The sequence below is a fragment of the Megalobrama amblycephala genome, linkage group LG1 (genome assembly GCF_018812025.1).
Source record: "Megalobrama amblycephala isolate DHTTF-2021 linkage group LG1, ASM1881202v1, whole genome shotgun sequence".
In the NCBI taxonomy this organism is placed as follows: Eukaryota; Metazoa; Chordata; class Actinopteri; order Cypriniformes; family Xenocyprididae; genus Megalobrama; species Megalobrama amblycephala.
In genome coordinates, this window is record NC_063044.1 from 68,461,072 (window position 1) to 68,481,594 (window position 20,523).

At 38.3% G+C, this 20,523-nt stretch overlaps 3 protein-coding genes across 4 annotated transcripts; 2 read left to right on the forward strand and 1 right to left on the reverse strand.

Annotated features, from left to right (window-relative positions):
* Window positions 1-3,305: 3,305 nt before the first annotated feature.
* Window positions 3,306-7,866, reverse strand: LOC125275628. The gene is made up of 8 exons (XM_048202774.1): window positions 7,800-7,866; window positions 7,014-7,095; window positions 6,850-6,902; window positions 6,661-6,729; window positions 6,419-6,487; window positions 6,235-6,303; window positions 5,436-6,123; window positions 3,306-3,331 (listed from the first exon to the last, which is right to left on the reverse strand). The coding sequence occupies exons 2-8, from the start codon at window positions 7,090-7,092 to the stop codon at window positions 3,306-3,308; spliced, it is 1,053 nt and encodes a 350-aa protein (XP_048058731.1). The 5' UTR covers window positions 7,093-7,095; window positions 7,800-7,866.
* Window positions 7,417-10,090, forward strand: LOC125247514 (BEN domain-containing protein 6-like). Of its 2 annotated transcripts, none has more exons than XM_048158864.1 (9): window positions 7,417-7,484; window positions 7,805-7,868; window positions 8,109-8,271; window positions 8,346-8,524; window positions 8,633-8,792; window positions 8,895-8,989; window positions 9,268-9,475; window positions 9,582-9,675; window positions 9,997-10,090. In XM_048158864.1, exons 3-9 carry the CDS (start codon window positions 8,112-8,114, stop codon window positions 10,007-10,009), a joined length of 909 nt encoding a protein of 302 aa, XP_048014821.1. In that variant the 5' UTR covers window positions 7,417-7,484; window positions 7,805-7,868; window positions 8,109-8,111; the 3' UTR covers window positions 10,010-10,090. The 2 variants fall into 2 exon arrangements, with proteins under 2 accessions (XP_048014821.1, XP_048014815.1); XM_048158858.1 differs by having other exon boundaries at window positions 7,459-7,484; window positions 7,805-7,915.
* Window positions 10,091-13,468: 3,378 nt separating this feature from the next.
* LOC125275680 (zinc finger protein 431-like) lies at window positions 13,469-14,317 on the forward strand (the record flags this gene model as incomplete). Its single annotated transcript, XM_048202902.1, has 1 exon — window positions 13,469-14,317. A coding segment is annotated over one exon (849 nt), but the record flags the coding sequence as incomplete, so codon positions are not given.
* Window positions 14,318-20,523: the final 6,206 nt, after the last annotated feature.

Below are 20,523 nucleotides of genomic sequence, written 5' to 3' on the forward strand. Positions count from 1 at the left end.
TCGACAGATTGGAGTTGCTGTTTATCGCAGTAGATAGGACCTTCGAACCAGAAAGACACAGCTTACATTTGACTAAAAGGTTTTTGTCTTTATGCTCAACTAAAGTGAAATAATGAGCATATTTCCACTTTGAGAAACTCGTCTTGCTCTCGCATTGACTCGCCATGACTGCCACCAGACTTGAATAAACGGAAACACGTCCACAGTGCGTCTTCATGTTTACAGTGGTTGGCATCCACCAATCCTACAATGCGTCGCTGCTGTAAACAGGTTAGCTGTTGAAAACAGTTGAAAACACTCTTTATTTCGTGTCAATAGTTCCTGTTTTCACCTCATTTATTATGCTGATGTCTTCAGATCTGCTGTAAATTGACACTTAAAGCTCATTTCATTGCTGTCAATGGACTTTATGCTTTAAACTTTAAACTGTTTTTCTTACCATTATTTATAATAGCAAGAAGTGACATTACATTACTTGTATTTTTTGTATTTCTTCATATCTGACTGTTGAATAAAGACACAGAATAATGTTAGGATTAGCAATAAATATAATTTTCGAATTAGCATCAGTTACTTTACAATAAATAGACAGACCTACATAAATGCTTACAAGTGTCATTTATTATAAAACAAACTCAAACTGATATATGTTTGATTTTGGCAGATCAGCTCCTCCCATCGCGAGCACATCATCAGTGAAGCTCCTCCCACTGCAATCACATCATCAGTGAAGCTCCTCCCACTGCAATTCCCCAATAAATGCTGGAATATTCCCATCAGACGAGCATCAGGAGGAGCTGAAATCTGCAAAGACTGAGTTTATTAAAGAGGACAGTGAGAACATGAGTGATCCAGAACCCTGCAGAATGAAACACACTGAAGATACTGAAGAACAAAGAGGTTGGTGTTTATTCTTCATTCATTCATGATGCTGAACAACATTCATGTTAGAAAGATTCAAACACTTCTGTACATTTAGATAAACAGTCAAACTGAAATGAGTACAAATGTTTGTTATCAACAAATGGTCAGTAAAGGGAGGTTTAAGAAATGTTCATATTAATTGTCAACATCAGATCAAACTAATATTATTTTAACCTGCTAGAATGTTGGTGCACTAATTTGTTCTTTGTTTACATTAGTTCAGAGTTAGTTTTAGTGTAAAAGATTGTAATAAAATCAACTAACTACATCCTTTAAAAGGTCTAAACTTGAAGTTTCAGTATTTGACTTTGTTTTAGTCTGAAAATCTTATAATGACAGTAATGTCTTGAAAGTTATGAAAATGAAACACCAAGTGAGTCAATATTTTAATATGAATTATGAACCTCAGCTGCATCCAATGATAAAAAAAACTGACGGTCTTCATGAAAGCGATTGACTAAACAATGTTCCTCGTGGCTTTTAGTTCAAAAGTGTGTACATTTGGAGAAATATTTATATATTCTCATATGTTTCGTAAAATTTCTACATAGAGGAGTAATATTTATTAAATTTTTACTCTTTAATGAGGCGATGTGAGCATTATGGAGCACTTTCATTCATACTGGAAGCCAGAGGGCACCCTCGAGCAGAAAGTCAGAGAGTGAGACTTTCATTAATTATATGACAGAAATCCCTTTCATAATAACATGCAGAAGGAGAGTATATTAGAGTATATTTAGTATAGTATAGTGTATATTTATAACACGATGCTAATCAACATAGCCTGTATCACTGTGCAGAATACTATAAAAAATGTATTTTCTGTCTCATTTATTATTCTGAAGTAACTCTATTATTCTGAAACACTCGACTTGCATTAGAGTGAGTTAATTTGGAGCAAAAACATGGTTTTAATCTCATAAATTGTCGTGTTTTGATGGGGTGCTAAGCTAACATGCTAGCTAGCCCTTATGCAGCTGTTTGAATAGTAAAGCTCATTTGAATGTTTGAAAGAAGGTGAAGTGAGAAGAAACAAAAAACAGTGTGAATAGAGAGTCATCAGTAATTTCAATAATGACAAAAGAATTATAATTCGAGCCATAACCAAGCCGGAGAGCTGTGAATGTGTGCAGGAGAGACTGAAACTGAATGGGGCAGTTTGCACCACAAAACAATAGAGACACTGAATGACAATAAACATCAGTTAGCATTTTAGATGTTTTCTCAAAATGATCTTCAGATTTGAAATAGAATATGGCTTTAGCTCCAGTGCATTTCTAGACTGAAACAAGGCCAATTTTATTTTCATGAAGACGTTTCATAAAATACATTTCTAATAATATTTAAGCTCTTCATAACTATTTTTAATAGCGACTGATGACGTTTCACAAACACAAAAACACATATTGAGAATACCTTTCGTGCAGCAAAAAAAAAAAAAAAAAAAAAAAAAATGCTGGGCTCTGAAAGTGTAAATTAACTCGCTGGCATTAGAGGCCTCACTGAGCCATCAGATTTCATCAAAAATATTTTAATTTCTATTCCAAAGATGAATGAGGGTCTTATAATTAATGACAGAATTTTCATTTTTGGCTGAACTAAGCCAGGGCTCCAGACTGCGACTGAAATTGTCACATTGGCGACTAAAAATATTAATTTGCGAGTGATATTTTTGCTGAGGTCGTCATTGGCGACTTTACAAATTCACAGGTTATGACTGTAAATTTGCAGTTATTTTTATGTTCTGTGACCAGTAGCCTATCACATAATTTGCTGCGTTGACGTAATTAAATGAGATGCTGTATGTGAAAGTTTCACTGAGTTAAATATGAACTGGTAGGGAAAATATCACACACCAAACAGACGCCAATGAAAGCCGACTATGTTGTCGCCTCGCGTTGGTGAAAAACACTGCATTTGAACACACAGTTCTGCTCCTGCGTAAAGGAGACAACTTCTTCATATAAGTTCACAGACTGCAGATACACACACAATGCAGCGCGTGCTTACTGTTTTTAATATCAATCATGCTGATCACTTTCATTATTTTACTCCGCCCATGCTCAGATAAATTTAAGGGCATGAAACCCTTACAAAAATAACCTACAGGAATCCTGCAGGATTTTCATTTTTTCTGCAGGTATCCTGCAGGAATTATAAAATCCTGCAGGATTTTTCACTTGTACTGCACAGCAGTCCTGCAGGAATTATAAAATCCTGCAGGATTTTTTTTAAAATCTGCAGGAATTATAAAGTCCTACAGGATTTTTCACTTGTACTGCACAGCAGTCCTGCAGGAATTATAGTCCTGCAGGATTTTTTACTTGTGTTGCATGTTTCTGTTGTACTGAAGGGTTCATTCTAGAACATGTAGGAATGTCCTACACATACTGCTGCACATACTGCGCTGTACAGCACAAGTGAAAAATCATACAGGAATTTTAAAAAAAATCCTGCAGGACTGCCGTGCACCTCACGCAGAAACAAAATGTTTGCTTACAGGAGTTTTCCCTGTAAATGAAAAATAAATAAGTCAAAAAATATATATAAAAAAACCCTACAGGTTTTGGATTCAGGATAGGTTATGTCTAGACTAGAGAATAAAACTCTGATAGTTGCTGTAGTTTTATTCATACAATTTTTATTTAATTAGATTCAAGTACATTTCATGGAACTATTTTGGATATATTATGCTCTGGCTGTTGGCAGCAACGAGACAAAACAATGAGTCTTAACAAGTAAATTAAAAAAATTAAGAGTAAGAATAAATAGGCAATTATTAAAAAAAAAAAACATTTCTCTAAATCATTTCAAAATTATACATTTCTGCAAACATCCACGACATGTCAACATTCAAGAGATATGAGTCTGTATACTGTACATTTTTACCTTTTATAACATGAAGATGCAGCTATTTTGTTTTTAATCCAACTCCCATCTATTTGGTTGGATGCAAAAAAAATTATTTGCAAGACCTGGTAGGTCCTTGAGGTAGACACAGGTTGAATGTATGTCTGTGCATTTGATAAGTTCAACTGAGTCAATCCCTCTTTCTTTTAAAATGCTTTTTGCCGTTATCCCTGATTCTCTGTCTTTGCTGATGTCATTACTTGTTGTTTTCATAACATCAATGAAGGCATGACCCTCTCCTTGCGCATTGCCTACGTCTATAAATGATCGTACTAATGCTATAGACCCATGTTTGGTTTGAATTGCATGGTTGATTCTTTTAGATAAAGATTTAGCTCCTTTTGAATGAATTCGCTTGCCATTAACCACAGCCCTAGAATAAAAACTGAAAGCTTTATTTGCACTAAAACCTGACTCTTGAAGGATATGAGACTCTCTTGGGGTTGGCTGTCGTACATGTGGGCATCCAAGAAACATCACGCTAGAACTACCAATACACTTTGTCACAATATTGGTGCCTCCCAACATTTTTTCAACAAAGCTTTTGCTTTGCCGTGTTTGTTCATCACTGAATACAGCAGCAATGAGTCGTGGAACATGTTGGTAAAGGTTAAACATGTTAACAATTTGTTCTGCTACAGCTTGTGTGCCATGAAAGAGTTTCTGAAGGTGTCCATTCTGGGACTCATATAAGAATGCACTGTGACTCCATAAAGGACCCCAATTTTTCACAGATGCTGCTGCATGTACAAGTATGTGGACATTATAAGACACATGACACTTTCCATACTGAGACTCAAAACGGCCCACAAATGCTTTTAAAAGGCCATCAGCTTTGTCAATGTCGTGGGGGGAAATTGAATCTTGAAGGAGAATGTATGTAGCCTGTACTAGAAGTAGTAAATGGTCAAGATATTGTCTGGGTAAAATGCCGAACAAACAGGGAAGGCTGTAAAATAAGAGAAAGTGTCTGTATTCCGAAGCTTTCCAATATTTACGCAAAGAAATTGAACGGGGTGGTCTTGTTATACTTGTAGGTGGTTTAATGGCAAGTAACCTTCTTTCAATCTGCTCGTTTTCTCTTCCAATGTACCAAGGCTCTGTATGGTATTTGGAGTCAAACCATAGGGTAGTCAGCTGGCGACAAACACCAAGTAATATGCCATGCATATAATCATATGCAAATCCAGAAACCATATTAAAAAACATCAGCAGCATTAGAGGAGATGGACCTTTTACGCCATTTATGCATGTTCCAGAACCAACAGCTTGCTGAGCATCTTCAGTGTGTTTTCTGTGTGATCTCAGCTCTGGCCCTGTTGACTGCAAAGGATACACCCTAGTAAACCCATTACCTTTTTCTACAACTTCACCCTTTTGATAACACCAGTTACAACCATGCTCTCCATTAAACTGTTTGACATTCTGTACAGCACAACGAGCCACTGAATCACAAATGCAAAGCAAACTGTATACATGGACTACTGTTTTTTCACCTTTCCACTGACAAGGTAACCCTTGGTTTTCAAGACTACGCAATTCATCAACAAATGATTGCAGAAACGAGTTCATTTCTGGCTTTTTTGGCCCAAACCACAAACCGCCAAGAATGACATGCTTTGCCCTCAGATTAGGGGGGAGCTCGTTGATTGTGACTTGAAGAGGCCAGATATGAAAAGGAGAAGATTTGAAAATTGGAACACCATCAACATTCCAGGACACTGAAATATTCAACAATTTTGGGTCATTCAGTGCATCAATCGATTTGTACATAGTGCCATCAAATATGTCTTCAACATTTTGTGAGTTGCGCTTTGTCCTTGACCATTTGTAATTCAAAGACTGACAAAAATCTGTATCTTGAAATTTACCTCTTAATTGATCTGAAATAGATAATTTGATAAAGACAGAGCCAGATTTGATTAAGTTTTCCATGTCCCCTGGGGTACCATTGCATGAAGCACAATGGGTGGGGATTTCACTACCAAAGAAATGTTGGCAGGATGGGCAAATATACTGGACTTCAAAAGTGTCACAGTGAAAGGATTTCATGAACTTGTATAAGCTATCTGGAACACCATTGGTTGAATCAGGACAGTGGAGATTGATAAGATCTAACAAGTCACTCAAAGCCACTTTGGATGTTGTATGCCTGAGGCTGTAGGCAAGTATGCACAGCAGAGATTCTTCATTAGTGATTTTGGCATTTGGATATATTTTTTCCTCACTGGCACACTCCTCTCTTTCTTCTGTGCTTCCCTCACAAACTGCACTGTGGTTTCTGACAATCTAGAAAGTAAATATTGCACTAATTACAAGCTGACACATAAAGAAGTGTGAGCTTTAAAAAAAAAAGCATGAGGCTATAGACTAGATACATATTCTAAACTTTATTCTCACATGAGTCTGTGGAAAGTTCTCATCAGCTGTACTAAAAACATCACCCTCGTCATCAGCAGAAAAGCCTTCCTGTCAGAAATTGTGCATTTATTGCACATTAAAACAAAATCCATATGAACACCGATATTTACAAATGTATGCAAAAAGCATTGGATTAAAAAAAATATCAGAAATCCATTCTCACATCAGCATCTGAAAAGTTTCCATCAGCATCGCTGACGACCTCATTCTCTTCATCAGTAGAAAAGTTTCCCTGTGAGACATGTACAGGTACTTGGACCACTAGTTTTATGCATGTACTTAAATTTTGTAAATGTTCTGGCTGATAAAGGATCAAAGAATTGCCAACCGTATGACAACAAGGAAGCACAATTCTAAAGAAGATTAACTTTGAAAAATAAAAAAATTAAAAAAGCCTATTCTCACATGAGCATCAGGGCAGTTCCTGTCAGATTTGCTGATATTGTCACCACTGTCATCATTGGAAATGTTTTCCTATAAGTATGAAATTATAAACATACAGGAGCATGTTAGACATGGTTTCTTGACTACAACAAATGGCCATGAATTTATCACTGAAAATGTTTTTTAGGGCAACATTAAAACCTGAAATACTTCAACTATATCGGGAATAAGCCATGTCTTGTATGATCTTCTCTTTTTTGCTCCTGAAGAAGAAAAAAGAGCAGATTTCTTGCTTATTTGATTAATGTAAGTCAATATGCAATTGTACAATAAGAAACAAATTGCCTAAAATACAGTTATTTGCATTCAGCAACCTATTATATTCTGTGTCCATCGCCTTTTTGTAGCTGCGGGAACAGGTGCCTCTTCATTTAAGTACACTTTATACTCCATATCCTTCAAAAAGAAACACGTTAGTGTTATTTCTTTGTAAATATAATAAAGAATATATTTTTTGCATTACCCGAATAGCTTAATCCAAATGAGAACATTTCCTAAAAATGACTACAATAACGAATCTGGGTATTGACAAAATTGACTTAGTTAATTGGAAGACATATTTTATTTTAGAAGGCTATTTTTTTAAAGAAAAGAAAAGTTTGGTCGTAAAAGTCTTAGTGTTGTCTTTCACCCTGAAAAAGAAGCTCGTGTAATTTACATAAAGAACCGGTAAATTAATCTTTTCACTGAGGTGACGTGTTTCATTGACGCTCACTTGCTTCGCGCAGCCGATTCACGTGACATCATTGCACGTCATTCATCAACTGTCACTTTGTATCGTGAAGGTAAGTCCGCCTTTTATTATATAATTATATCGTTATAATGCTTTAAATTACTGTTTTGTTATACATTTCTAAAATAATGTGTATTTGTAACACTAAAACATATGAAGATGTTTTTCTTTTCTTTCTTTCTTTTTTTTTTTTTGCTGTCGATACATTATAGGCCAGTATTATATTATAGCCTATAACTACCATATACCGCCTACATCAAAACTTTTTTTAATAAATGACTATAAAAAGTAAGCCGTAACTATTGCTAACAAAAAACATTATTATTATTTTTTTTTTTTTTTTGCTAATAATTGATATCTTTGTTACCTTAGATTAGAAATAAATTATCTGCACCGGACGAGACCGTGAGTCGCTGGCTGGCCTGGTTGCGTTAAGGTAACACTGTTGTCATGGATACAATCAGCTGAAGGCAACAGATGAATGTGAATGAGGAGACTTTAAAGTTTTGTACACCTTTGGATATATATATATATATATATATATATATATATATATATATATATATACACACACATATATAATATTATTATTATTATTATTAATGAATAAATGTATTCATGTTCGTTCAATTGTATGTATGTAAATATGTATGCATTTAATTATTTATTTATTTAGAAAATGAGCAAAACATGGGTTCTGGTGGAATGGAGGGAGGAGCCTCCCACCTATGATATTGTCCCTAAAAAGGACATACTAAAAAAAAAGTTTGAATCTGGAGATGTTGTGGATGTGGCTTATGAAGAGGAAAGTTCCCCAGCCACAGTTATAGATATTGATGGTAAAAGTTCAGCAAACAAGACTTAATCATGATATAGAAGATATGTATTTCCTAATTTATTTTTGTCCCTTCAGAGAGCAAAGATACCCTCAGGAGGAGGATGTTTAGGCTAGAGGGGAAAAGAAAAAATCAGCCATGTTTGCAAAATGATGCAAAAAGAGTAGCAAAGAAAAAAAAAACGTACACTCCAACTCAGTCCCCATCTCACTCCAAAACGTCCTCATCTGATCAAGAGCCTCCAGTCAAACATCAAGTAATACCTACATCTTTTAAATGGCTACTCTTATTTTTCATTATGCTTATTTAAATAACAAATATTAATGACACCGATATGACACTAATATTGTGTGTCCATCTTTAGGTCATCCACCGAAAGGACAGTATGTTAATGCAAGAGATTAACAGCATGGAGAGTCAAGCTGAAGAGCATTCAAGCCGAGAAACTCAACTTGAGAGAGAAATTCTCAAATTAAAAAAAGAAAATGAGAATCTAAGAGCACTTAATATAGCTCTGCAACAAGGTATTATTTTTTTCTTCATGTATTTCTGTCTATTCATCTATATATTAATTTATCAGTCAGTGTGGTTGTCTGTTAGTAATCATTTATTTTGTATTTTTTAAGAAATTCTTCCAATGCTCAAGTGCAGCATGAACCAGGACACTCGTCTTGTTGCTCAACAACCACAAGATTCAAGTCAGAAGAATCCCCCTGAAAAGGTGAATACAAATATATTAGTTTGTTTATATAGCCTATATTCACGTAAAGTGTTGTACAGAAGTCGTAGAAGGCATGTTAACTTCTTCATGTTTCATTTTACTTTTGTAACAAAATACACATTTGATATGATCACCCCCTTGACTATAAAACAGCTGGCACACTAAACCAAAATATCACTTTTTTGTTGAAGAATCTAACAAGCCTAACACTTTTGCACAGTATGTAGTCAAAGTTATATGCTTTTAGATACAGTGTCCCTAACTTTTTTTCTTGACAGACACAGGGGCTAGGAATTAGTTCAGCTGTACTGACAAGTTGTGGACGGGGGGGCACATCATGTTCTGCCATGGTGAAAGATCTGGCAGTGGCAGTGTTTGGGAGAGAGACACTGGCCACACATGGGCTGTCTGGAAGGGCTGGCAATGCTAACACAGGCACTTTGGCAAAGCCAGCTCTTGACCAGGACAAAGTTGTAATGATCCTAGGTGAGAAAAATGTCCTGCTTTTTTCTTTACGCAAACATGATTTTGCAGTTATAGTGCAAAATTGTAATAATGTTATCACATATGATAAGTGGAATTGCATTTACAGACACAGTACAAAAAAAGTTCCCAGATGTTCCAAAAAAGTTCATCAGGGCAGCACTAAGAGAAAAGTTAAATGATGAGCACAAGTTACGAGTAAGGTAATAATTTGTCATACACACAACACACTCGCTCATGCTCTTTCTCTCTCTCTCTCTCTCTCTCTCTCACACCTCACACACCCTCATGCTCTCACACACACACACACACACACACATACTCATGCTCTCCCTCTCTCTCTCTCTCTCTCTCTCTCTCTCACTCACACACACACACACACACACACACACATGCTCATGCTCTCTCTCTCTCTCTCACACACACACACAAACACGCTCATGCTCTCTCTCTCTCTCTCTCTCTCTCTCTCACACACACACACAAACAAATTTTTAAATTTCTCTTTGTTTCTTGTTTTTCAGGAAAACAGTGTAGAGGCTTCATTTGGCTGTGAATTGGTCTCTGCTTCGCTCTGCTCTTACAGTTTCAATAAATACAATAAATAATTTGTGAAAATGCATTGTTTGTTGTGAAGTTATTCCCCCTGCATTAATCCTACAGAAGACATAAGAAGACCTGTATAATTGCATATATATCCACAACAGTCCTGCAGGAACTTTGAATATTATATTTTAAAACCCTGCAGGGATATAATTCCTGCAGGTATTCCTTCATAAAATTCCTGCAGGTATTCCTTCATAAAATTCCTGCAGGTATTCCTTCAGGAAAATGAGCTGAAAATCCTGTAGGAAATCCTGTAGGAAATCTGCATAATATTCCTGCAGGATTCCTGTAGGTTATTTTTGTAAGGGAAGTTTTCAGCACCTTAAATAGTATAACAAGAGTATTAAAGGTCCCGTTTTTCGTGGTTTTTTGAAGCTTTGATTGTGTTTATAGTGTGCAATATAACATGTTCATGTTTCGCGTGTAAAAAAACACAGTATTTTTCACATAATTTACTTATCTGTATACCGCTGTTTCCACTGTCATAAAAACGGGCTGATGACTTCCTTGTTCTATGAAGTCCCTCCTTCAGAAATACGTAACGAGTTCTGATTGTGCCAGCGGTTCCTGTGTTGTGATTCGACAGCAGTTTAGCGCATCTTGCCCGGAAAGGTCACGCCTCTTACCATAACGTGGAGATGCACGCGCTCAGTGTTATTGTAAACATGTCTTTAATTTTACCCTATCAATTTGAGCCGGAATCAGACCCAGTGATTGGACTGCGGGATGAAAATAACAGCGTTTCGACGACATGGCGACAAACACACTCTACAAATGCAACTCTTGTGTGTTCCTGTGGGAGGAGGTTAGTCAAAAAACTGTTTTAGTGACGTCATTAAAGAAGGAAGTAGAGGGATGTAGTCCAAACTGGCCGTTCGATGTAGGCGACTTCTGTTAAATAAAATATCTCGCTTGGCATTGAACTTTGAGCTTTAAAATTTTACAGATTTTATTTGTACTCTAACAACAACATTACACACTAACTAAAGTTTGAAACATGGGATCACGAAGAATGGGACCTTTAATGATCATTTTAAGGTTCCAGCTAGTTTCCAGTATGTCTACAGATAATGTTCAACTAAAACATATTGTTCCACCAACAATATTTTATCAATTAATTATGACCTTCACACCCAACTTTCTTGGTTTTCTTCCTATTTCGTAAATCCAGCCAATTGGTCTAATATTTAAACATAAATATGAAACTATGTTTTTGACCCTCTGGCCGACGAACACGCCAGCGCTTTCTGGTGGATTTTTCCTCATGACAGCTGCAACTTAAAATAGGCCTACTCCGTCATTTTAGCCGATAAAGATTAGTGCAAGACATCATCACAAACTACAAATGGTCTACTTTTATTTGTGCACGCTCACAGTAAAAACGAAACCTACTGCTTTTGTAAAATGAAAAAAAAAACAAAAAAAAAAAACAGAATGCGCTTTCATCTGTCTTTTAATCTTTCTGAAACGTCTAAAAGTGAACTGAAACTCAGCGAATAATTATCACACAAACATGAAACATAGGTCTAAAGAAAGCATGAAATGTCTACTTTTAAATCAAATAATTCACATTTAAAACAAATATTCTCCTGCAATGTAATCTGTAAACTAAAGAGATGCACAATTTCTCCTGACTCATGTTGAGAATGTTAATGCTGCGAGGGTGTTTCTAATACAACGACATAATGATATAACAAATAAAACAAGACTATTCATTCTGTGGAATATTGAATAGTTTCCTCAAAGTAGGCTAGGCTTATTGTAGGCATTCGATAAGAAATTCGTTGGTCTGTGATAAATAAGAGGCGATCTCTTGCTGGCGTTAGTTGTTTTTGCTCGTTGCCGTTATCAGTTCTCTTGGCGCTCGTGCACAATGCGCAGTCTTCACACAGATCGAGCGATTTTTCTGCTAAAAGCACAAAACAAAATGCACACACATATGTATTTGCTCTTGATATACAATCACTGATGAGCACCTTTGGTTTTAATGAGAAAAAAAAACTACAAGGACGGAATTGAACAAAGTTTCAATAAGTTGGGTTTGGACAAGTGCGTTTATCCTGGCTGTTACTTCTTGAAAAACAATGTCTAAAGAAATCGGAATCGAAGTTTAGCACAACTCACCAGAACTAAGCAATGTTGAATTCAGCTTGTTCTTTCTGTAACTTTCTCAGGTTGATGGTCTTTGAATAATTTATTGTACAAAAAATGTGTTACAAACGATGACAAACACTGTTCCATAACTCAACAACAAAGTTATAGAAATACGTATTATTTCTTCTTATTATTATTATTGTTAATATGTTATTGTTAACATAAGTGAAAATAGTGACATTTATTTCCCAGAAAAATCAGATATGATAAGATGAAAATGCTCATACTGTAAAGGGGAGATATACAAACTCAACAGGATGACTAAGTAAGTGATTATTAGATTATTGTGCTGTTGCTCAAATATATTTCAAGACGGGATAAGTAGATTGGACATTGTTGATAGAATCAACCCAAACAAACCCACCCCTCTCTTCATTGCTCCGCCTCCAAAACTCACACTCCAGTGTTGCTCAGAGTCGGTCTTGAACCCCGGCCGATCACTGCTGGCAGGCGAGGCGAGAGCACTAACAATGACGCTAAACACCTCATTCTCTAGCAGTCGTCAGTGTGAAGTGGTTTACCTGCTCAACTCTATCTGGCCACTGTTACAAAGTAATGAGAGTGGATGTCTGTTTATCACAGCTGACGCACAACAAAATAATGATTTCATTTAATTTTTTTTTTAGCTCTCCAGCGTTGGAAAGCTTCTCGAATCTCTTTTGTATTGTATTTTTTTCTTCTCAAATCTCTCTCTTACTCATTCTCTTTTCTCGATGTTATAGCCACGCCCCCTAATGCTGATTGGTTACGCGATTGTTGTTGGTGTCGGCGGACTAACTTCCAAATGGTGTTTTTCAAAATCTACTTACTCCATCTTTAAGTTCTCACTACAGAAACATGGGATTTGTCAATAATGTTTTTAAAATAATAATTAAAGATCAATTATCCTCATTAATGGAAAGTTTCAGGGACATTACTTAACATTCATTAATTTATAAAAAGGCATCAAAGTGATGATAATATTTTGTAGCAAGTTGTCTAGTTTCTGCTATTACATCAGGGCTCACTTTTATGTTTATATGTATATTTCTCTCTTTGGATTATTTTGATGTACTGAAAATAAAAGTTATTATTTTTCCTTCCATTTTAGATATGATTAAAGAGGAGGAGGAAAGTGAAGAACTGAGTGAAGTGGAGGAGAAACATCATGTCAAACCTGGAGAAAAACCTTTGAGTCACTCAAAGACTAAAAAGACATTTTTAAAGAAAAGAGGAGCCAAGAAATCTACAACCTGCACTCAGTGTGGGAAGAGTTTCACGGCTAAATATCTTGAGCGTCACATGAGAGTTCATACTGGAGAGAAGCCGTTTACATGTGATCAATGTGGAAAGAGTTTCACAACCAAACAAAGTCTTGAGCATCACATGAGAATTCACACTGGAGAGAAGCCGTATGTATGCAGACAATGTGGAAACAATTTCCCATACAATAAAAGTCTTCATGTTCACATGAGGATCCACACTGGAGAGAAGCCGTTCAGATGTGATCAATGTGGGAAAACATTTCTTTATCTATCACACCTGAAGAGACACCTGACAGTTCATACGAAGGAGAAACCACATTCATGTTCTGTGTGTGGAAAGAGTTTTTCACAGCTGCAAACTTTACAAGCACATCAGAAAATACACACTGGTGTGAGAGAGTACATGTGCTTTGAGTGTGAGAAGACTTTTACTACAGGGGGCGATTTAAAAAAACACCAGAGGATTCACACTGGAGAAAAACCTTACATGTGTTTACACTGTGACAGGAGATTCATTTATTCATCATCTCTGAAAAAACATGAGAGGATCCACACTGGAGAAAAACCTTACATGTGTTTACACTGTGACAAGAGATTCAGTTGTTCATCATCTCTAAAAAAACATGAGAGGATCCACACTGGAGAAAAACCTTACAAGTGTTCACACTGTGACAAGAGATTCAGTTGTTCATCACATCAGAAAACACATGAGAGGATCCACACTGGAGAAAAACCTTACAAGTGTTCACACTGTGACAAGAGATTCAGTGTGTCAGGACATCTGAAAAGACATGAGAGGATCCACAGAAAGAAGCAGAAAGAAGCTGCACACTTAAATTAGGGCTGGCCGATTATGACCTAAAATCAAAACCTTGAAATTCGAACATTTTACCTCGATTACTATTAATGAACGATTATTGTGTTTATGAGTTTTGTTTTTTGCCCATAGTTCACTTTCAAGGTTTGTACTGTAAATATGCTTGACTAATAAAGCTTGGATATTGTTTCCTCCAGAAAGAGTGATCTGACATAACAGCTCACTTTCAGCAGTTATTGTATCTTTGTTCAGTAACATTTCTTACAGATTTCTGCTTGTTGTAAATCAGATAAAGATAAATAAGTGCACAGAACCAGTACATAATGAGAGTGATTGCGTGTGTGAATTAGTCATACCGTCTCTATTAATTGTGAAGCTGTGGATTGTAAACCCTAGTGAAAAAAAGTATACTTTATTGTATTTTAAATGTATTCCCTTTTTCTATAGTACATTGCAAATATACTAACAAAAATGTACTATCTTTAAATATATAAAAGTATATTAGCATCATATTTTCACAATACATCTTTTAACACACTTTAAAATAATTGTACTTTAGCTAGTATATTTTAGAAAAAAAATTATTTTAGAAAAATATAGTTGTAGTGAAAGTTCAGTTTATTTTTTAAAAGTATTTATTTGCACTTTGTTCACTTGTGACGAAGCGGGACTCAAGGTAAGATCCATCTGCAAATTTTATTCAACATTAAGGGCAGTACAGGAATCATAAAACCAGTTAACAGGCAGAGGATCGAGGCAGGCGGCAGACTGGGTGTAGCAGGCCCCCCGTACAAGGATTAGACTTTTACTAATGGTTCACCAACGTAAGAGCTGAAATGCATACAAAACATGTGACTGATTAGCTACCATTGTTCACATACTGCTGTCTTACATTGATGCAAAAACGAACACATTATCAAACAAAATGATCATATCTCAACCTTATTTATATACCTTTTGCCTCTGTGGAGGGGCTGCAAATATGAATTTAACGTTTATCACTGCTCCGTGTCGAAGTCACTGCCGTATTTGGGCTAACAAGCTATATACTGCAAACTGCGCTAGCCAGGGCACATGCGCTTCCAAAGGAAGAGGAAATGCGTGTGGCTTAAAACCGGAAGTCAACCATTTCACTTTATACATTTCAAAATACAAGAGAATTACATTTTCTATAACAAAAATACACTTATGGTTATTTACACTGGGTAAACAAAGAGAGGCAAGAGGTCGAGGCAGGGGGCAGACAGGGATAAACAAGAACATGCATGTAAACTATGCAGGCGGCGAACATCAGAGTCCAGGGTAACAGTCCAAACAGGGAGAAGCTCAGAAATGACAACCATAGGAAACTCAAGACTTTGCAATGTGTGGCTGTGTGTGACTGACTTATATAGTCCGGGTAATGTGCTACAGCTGGGTTTGAGTGATTTCTGATTGGATGAGTGAGTGCAGGTGATTGTCAGGGAGGATTCTGGGAATTGGAGTCCAGGAATGGCTGGAAGCATGACAGAATGTGCTGTGGATGGCACAACAGGGGAGGGGGGGGGGGTGCCCTGGAGACCTACGGGCAGATGATACTGGTTGTGCAGACAGGTATGGAGGTCTCCAGGGAAGGTCCAGGAACTGTAGGCGCCAAGGCAGGTCGGGAGCCTCTGGCAGCCACGGCGGGTCAGGAGCCTCTGGCAACCACGGTGGGTCAGGAGCCTCTGGCAGCCACGGTGGGTCAGGAGCCTCTGGCAACCACGGCGGGTCAGGAGCCTCGGGCAGCCACGGTGGGTCAGGAGCCTCTGGCAACCACGGTGGGTCAGGAGCCTCTGGCAGCCACGGTGGGTCAGGAGCCTCTGGCAACCACGGTGGGTCAGGAGCCTCTGGCAACCACGGCGGGTCAGGAGCCTCGGGCAGCCACGGTGGGTCAGGAGCCTCTGGCAACCACGGCGGGTCAGGAGCCTCTGGCAGCCACGGTGGGTCAGGAGCCTCGGGCAGCCACGGTGGGTCAGGAGCCTCTGGCAACCACGGTGGGTCAGGAGCCTCGGGCAGCCACGGTGGGTCAGGAGCCTCTGGCAACCACGGCGGGTCAGGAGCCTCGGGCAGCCACGGTGGGTCAGGAGCCTCTGGCAACCACGGTGGGTCAGGAGCCTTGGGCAGCCACGGTGGGTCAGGAGCCTCTGGCAGCCACGGTGGGTCAGGAGCCTCGGGCAGCCACGGTGGGTCAGGAGCCTCTGGCAGCCACGGCGGGTCAGGAGCCTCGGGCAGCCACGGTGGGTCAGGAGCCTCTGGCAACCACGGTGGGTCAGGAGCCTTGGGCAGCCACGGTGGGTCAGGAGCCTCTGGCAGCCATGGTGGGTCAGGAGCCTCGGGCAGCCACGGTGGGTCAGGAGCCTCTGGCAGCCACGGTGGGTCAGGAGCCTCTGGCAGCCACGGCGGGTCAGGAGCCTCTGGCAACCACGGCGGGTCAGGAGCCTCGGCAGCCACGGTGGGTCAGGAGCCTCTGGCAACCACGGTGGGTCAGGAGCCTCTGGCAGCCACGGTGGGTCAGGAGCCTCTGGCAGCCACGGTGGGTCAGGAGCCTCGGGCAGCCACGGCGGGTCAGGAGCCTCGGTCAGCCACGGTGGGTCAGGAGCCTCTGGCAACCACGGCGGTTCAGGAGCCTCGGGCAGCCACGGTGGGTCAGGAGCCTCGGGCAGCCACGGTGGGTCAGGAGCCTCGGTCAGCCACGGCGGGTCAGGAGCCTCGGTCAGCCACGGCGGGTCAGGAGCCTCTGGCAACCACGGTGGGTCAGGAGCCTCGGGCAGCCACGGCGGGTCAGGAGCCTCGGTCAGCCACGGTGGGTCAGGAGCCTCTGGCAACCACGGTGGGTCAGGAGCCTCGGGCAGCCACGGTCATCCTTGCGCTGTGGATGGCAGACACTGGCGGAGCGGCCATCTTGTCCGTAGACACTGGCGGACTTGAGTGCGTAGCAACCAGCGGGTTTGAGTGCGTAGCAACCAGCGGGCTTGAGTGCGTAGCAACCGGCGAGCTTGAGTGCGGAGCGGCCGACGGGCTTGAGTGCGAAGTCGGCGGAGGTTTCGGAATGCCAGTTGCACATGCTGAAGTCAGTGGAGGATCGTTCACACTGGACAACAATCCTCTCTGCTCTCGGTCGGTTCCAGGGACGTGACGTGGCTCTGGAAGATCAGCGGAGACGTGACGTGACTCTGGGCGATCAGCGGAGATGTGACGTGACTCTGGGCGATCAGTGTAGACGTGACGATTTAACTGGCTGAGTTTTGAAGAAGAACTATAAAAGAATCTTGTAATACTGATGTATTGCACAGGTATGGAAATACCACATTACACAAGCATTTAAATCTTCTCGATACAAACCCATAGACACTAAACATGGCATAATTGAAGTTACATTAAATGTATCATAAAACATGTGAATGCACTGAGTCCAATACAACAAACAGTAAGAATGGATACCATTTCCTGGGGATATGCATGTTGGGGGCCAGACCCCAGAGTGAGCTTAAAACAACTAGTGGTTAACTATGATGGATCCAAAATGGTCAATATTCATATTCATGCATTTTATTCATATTTATTTTAATAATTTATGGCTTATGATTTATCAATTTTACTTTTGCTTTCATATATTTATGTACTCCTACTTTATATATATTAATTCTCATATTTTCAAGTATTTACACTATTGTACTCTTATGGTCATTATTCTTTTATATTTCAGAGTATGTATGCTTGTTATGTTCAATTATTCTTTAAGTGTTTCAGTGTGACAGGTCAAAATATGTCTGTTATTATTTCTCCTGATATTTGAAAGTGTAATATTTGCAAAATACCCTTAAGGGAAAGGCCCCTATGACGTCTCGGATAAATCCATTGACCTTTCTGATTAACGAAAACAAGGTCTGAGTAAATTTCCCTATATGCTTATGGTATAATATGGACTGAGTCGTTGATAATTTAGCTTTTTCTTCCTTTGCTCTCCTTGGCTTCTGCTTCTCTCTCTCATCTGCGAATGTTTAATTATTGTTCTTTCTTTTTGGTATTTCATCTTCATCTATTGGATACAATACTCTGGAATTACTGTACTCTAAATTTTATTATTAACTATTAACTACTTCTTTCTGATTGTATTTTACCTTCTGGTTTTAATTAAATATTTTCATTATCGATTAAAGTTTGTGTGTGAGGCTAAATTGAATTGTAATGAATACATAATTTTTCTTCAACTTTATCTTCTGCCTGGATCTTCTTTTCCCAAGTTTATGCATCAACTATAACAAATAATTGTGTCTGATTTGTCTCAGTCATTACATCTGAATAAATACACAACTAGTCAGCGGGAAAGTAGTTGTAAAATACAGTGAATAAGCTCAATTTGCCTGCTTTAAAGCTTCAGTCTAAATATTTATATATAGCTCGAGTAAAGACCGTTTATACAATTTACCAGATTGAAATTGTCACGTTTAGGTTAAAATATCAATAAAATATAAAACCATTAAGTGGCATGGTACAACTGAAAATTTAAATCTGTTTGTCTGAGCTAAAGGGACCCTATACAAAGATCCTGAGGGGAGGGTCTGAAATGAATATGTTGCTTTCTTCATCACCTGTGGCCTGTTGCACAAAGTAAGTTTCAGTTTCTACCCAAGATTAGTTTGAGCAAATTCATGGGCTCATGAATGTGGATTGGTTTTTAGCGGGGTTCATTGCTATGGTAACTTGCGCTACACGGCTAACCTGCTCCGGAGCAGGATTTATTCTGGGTTAGAGATCACAAACCCAAACTCGACCAATCAGCTGTGAGTAAAGTGACATGTGTCTGATGCAATAAAGCCACTCCCCCTGTATCTCCAAATTAAATCTGTTTATAGTGAAAACATTTTAGAGACAAAACTGCTCAACATTTTCTGTTATTCATTATATTTATATTAAATAAATTAAAATGATGAATAATTCATGACATATTTATATAATTAGGTCTATTATAGTAATTGACAATTTTACACTTTGCTTTGAAATTAAAATAAATATAATACATGCATATTATATAAATCTTTTAAAAAGATTAATCTTACATGTATACTTTTGAGCTCTTTTGTGAAACTATATTAATTATTCAGTATTTGTTTGATTCACATGCATTGATTTATTCAGATATTTTCTTTCTCAAATTTTCACTACATCAGTGTTTATTTCTGCTTTGTAAATGTGTTTAATTTCATATTTTTTCATAACAATCTCTTAATCTTCAGAAGAGACATGAATTGCGCGACTCTCTCTCGAGAAGTGTATCAAACTGACGTTCTCCTTGTTCCGTGTGATTGGCTGTTTGTCACTCTTTCAGATGCACACGCTTTGCAAACTCTGGATTAAACCTGAGTTGACAGAGAAGGTTTATACTGAGCGTTGTGAAACATCTGATCCTGATCTAAACCAGGTTGGATTTATCTGGATTTGTCAACTCCAAACGTACTCTGAAACTCAGAGTTTCTTCAACTAGCTTCATGCAACAGACCACTGAATATAAAAACAAATCTGGCAACCCAGGCAATTTCACACCCAATACTTTACTGCAGTCATTTCCAACCTTTGATAGTGAATTCTTCTGTTTGACCTTTAAAGAGTCAAACCAACAAATAAATCCTGCCTGATTTTAAGAATTTTAAGAATGATCAATAAAACCAACAACCAAGAATCTCTCTTGACCAGAGAGTTGTATATCATGAAAATTATCATTAATTGTAATTATTTATTGAACAGGGAAGTTTCTTTAAACTTGTTGTTTTTAAAATCAATAAATTACTCTAAGCTGTTCCACTTCTGCTAATTTTTTGCAACCAGTTTTCTGTTGTTATAGCCTATTCACACCGAGAAAGATATCTGCTCCCGTTCACCATCTCAGTGTCAGACAGCTGCCTTCTAAAAAAGCTTTTCTTATTTAGTATTTTTGTCTTGTTTTCAGTCTAAATATATATATATATATGAAAAATCTTAAATACAGATGCTTTTACAAGTAAAATGACATAAGATATTTTTTCTTGTTTTCTGGAGAAAAAAAAACTAAATGAAGTGAGTTTTTCCCATAGTGATTGAAATCAAATGAAGTACTACAGAATATATATTTTAATATATTATAGTGAGATGCTCAGCTGATGATCTGAATGTTTTGCTGAATGAGTGTTGATAGTCTGAGGATCATCAGCTGCTGAAAACACTCTTTATTT

Coding starts and splice junctions, on each gene's coding strand:
- LOC125247514 (XM_048158858.1), top strand. Junction 8,272..8,345: donor CACAGTTATAGATATTGATG/GTAAAAGTTCAG, acceptor TTGTCCCTTCAG/AGAGCAAAGATACCCTCAGG. Junction 8,525..8,632: donor AGCCTCCAGTCAAACATCAA/GTAATACCTACA, acceptor GTCCATCTTTAG/GTCATCCACCGAAAGGACAG.
- LOC125275628 (XM_048202774.1), bottom strand. CDS start 7,092: ATGGAGTATAAAGTGTACTTAAATGAAGAGGCACCTGTTCCCGCAGCT. Junction 6,124..6,234: donor AGAACTTTCCACAGACTCAT/GTGAGAATAAAG, acceptor TTTACTTTCTAG/ATTGTCAGAAACCACAGTGC. Junction 3,332..5,435: donor AAAGCATGTCATTCTTGGCG/GTTTGTGGTTTG, acceptor TGTGCTGTACAG/CGCAGTATGTGCAGCAGTAT.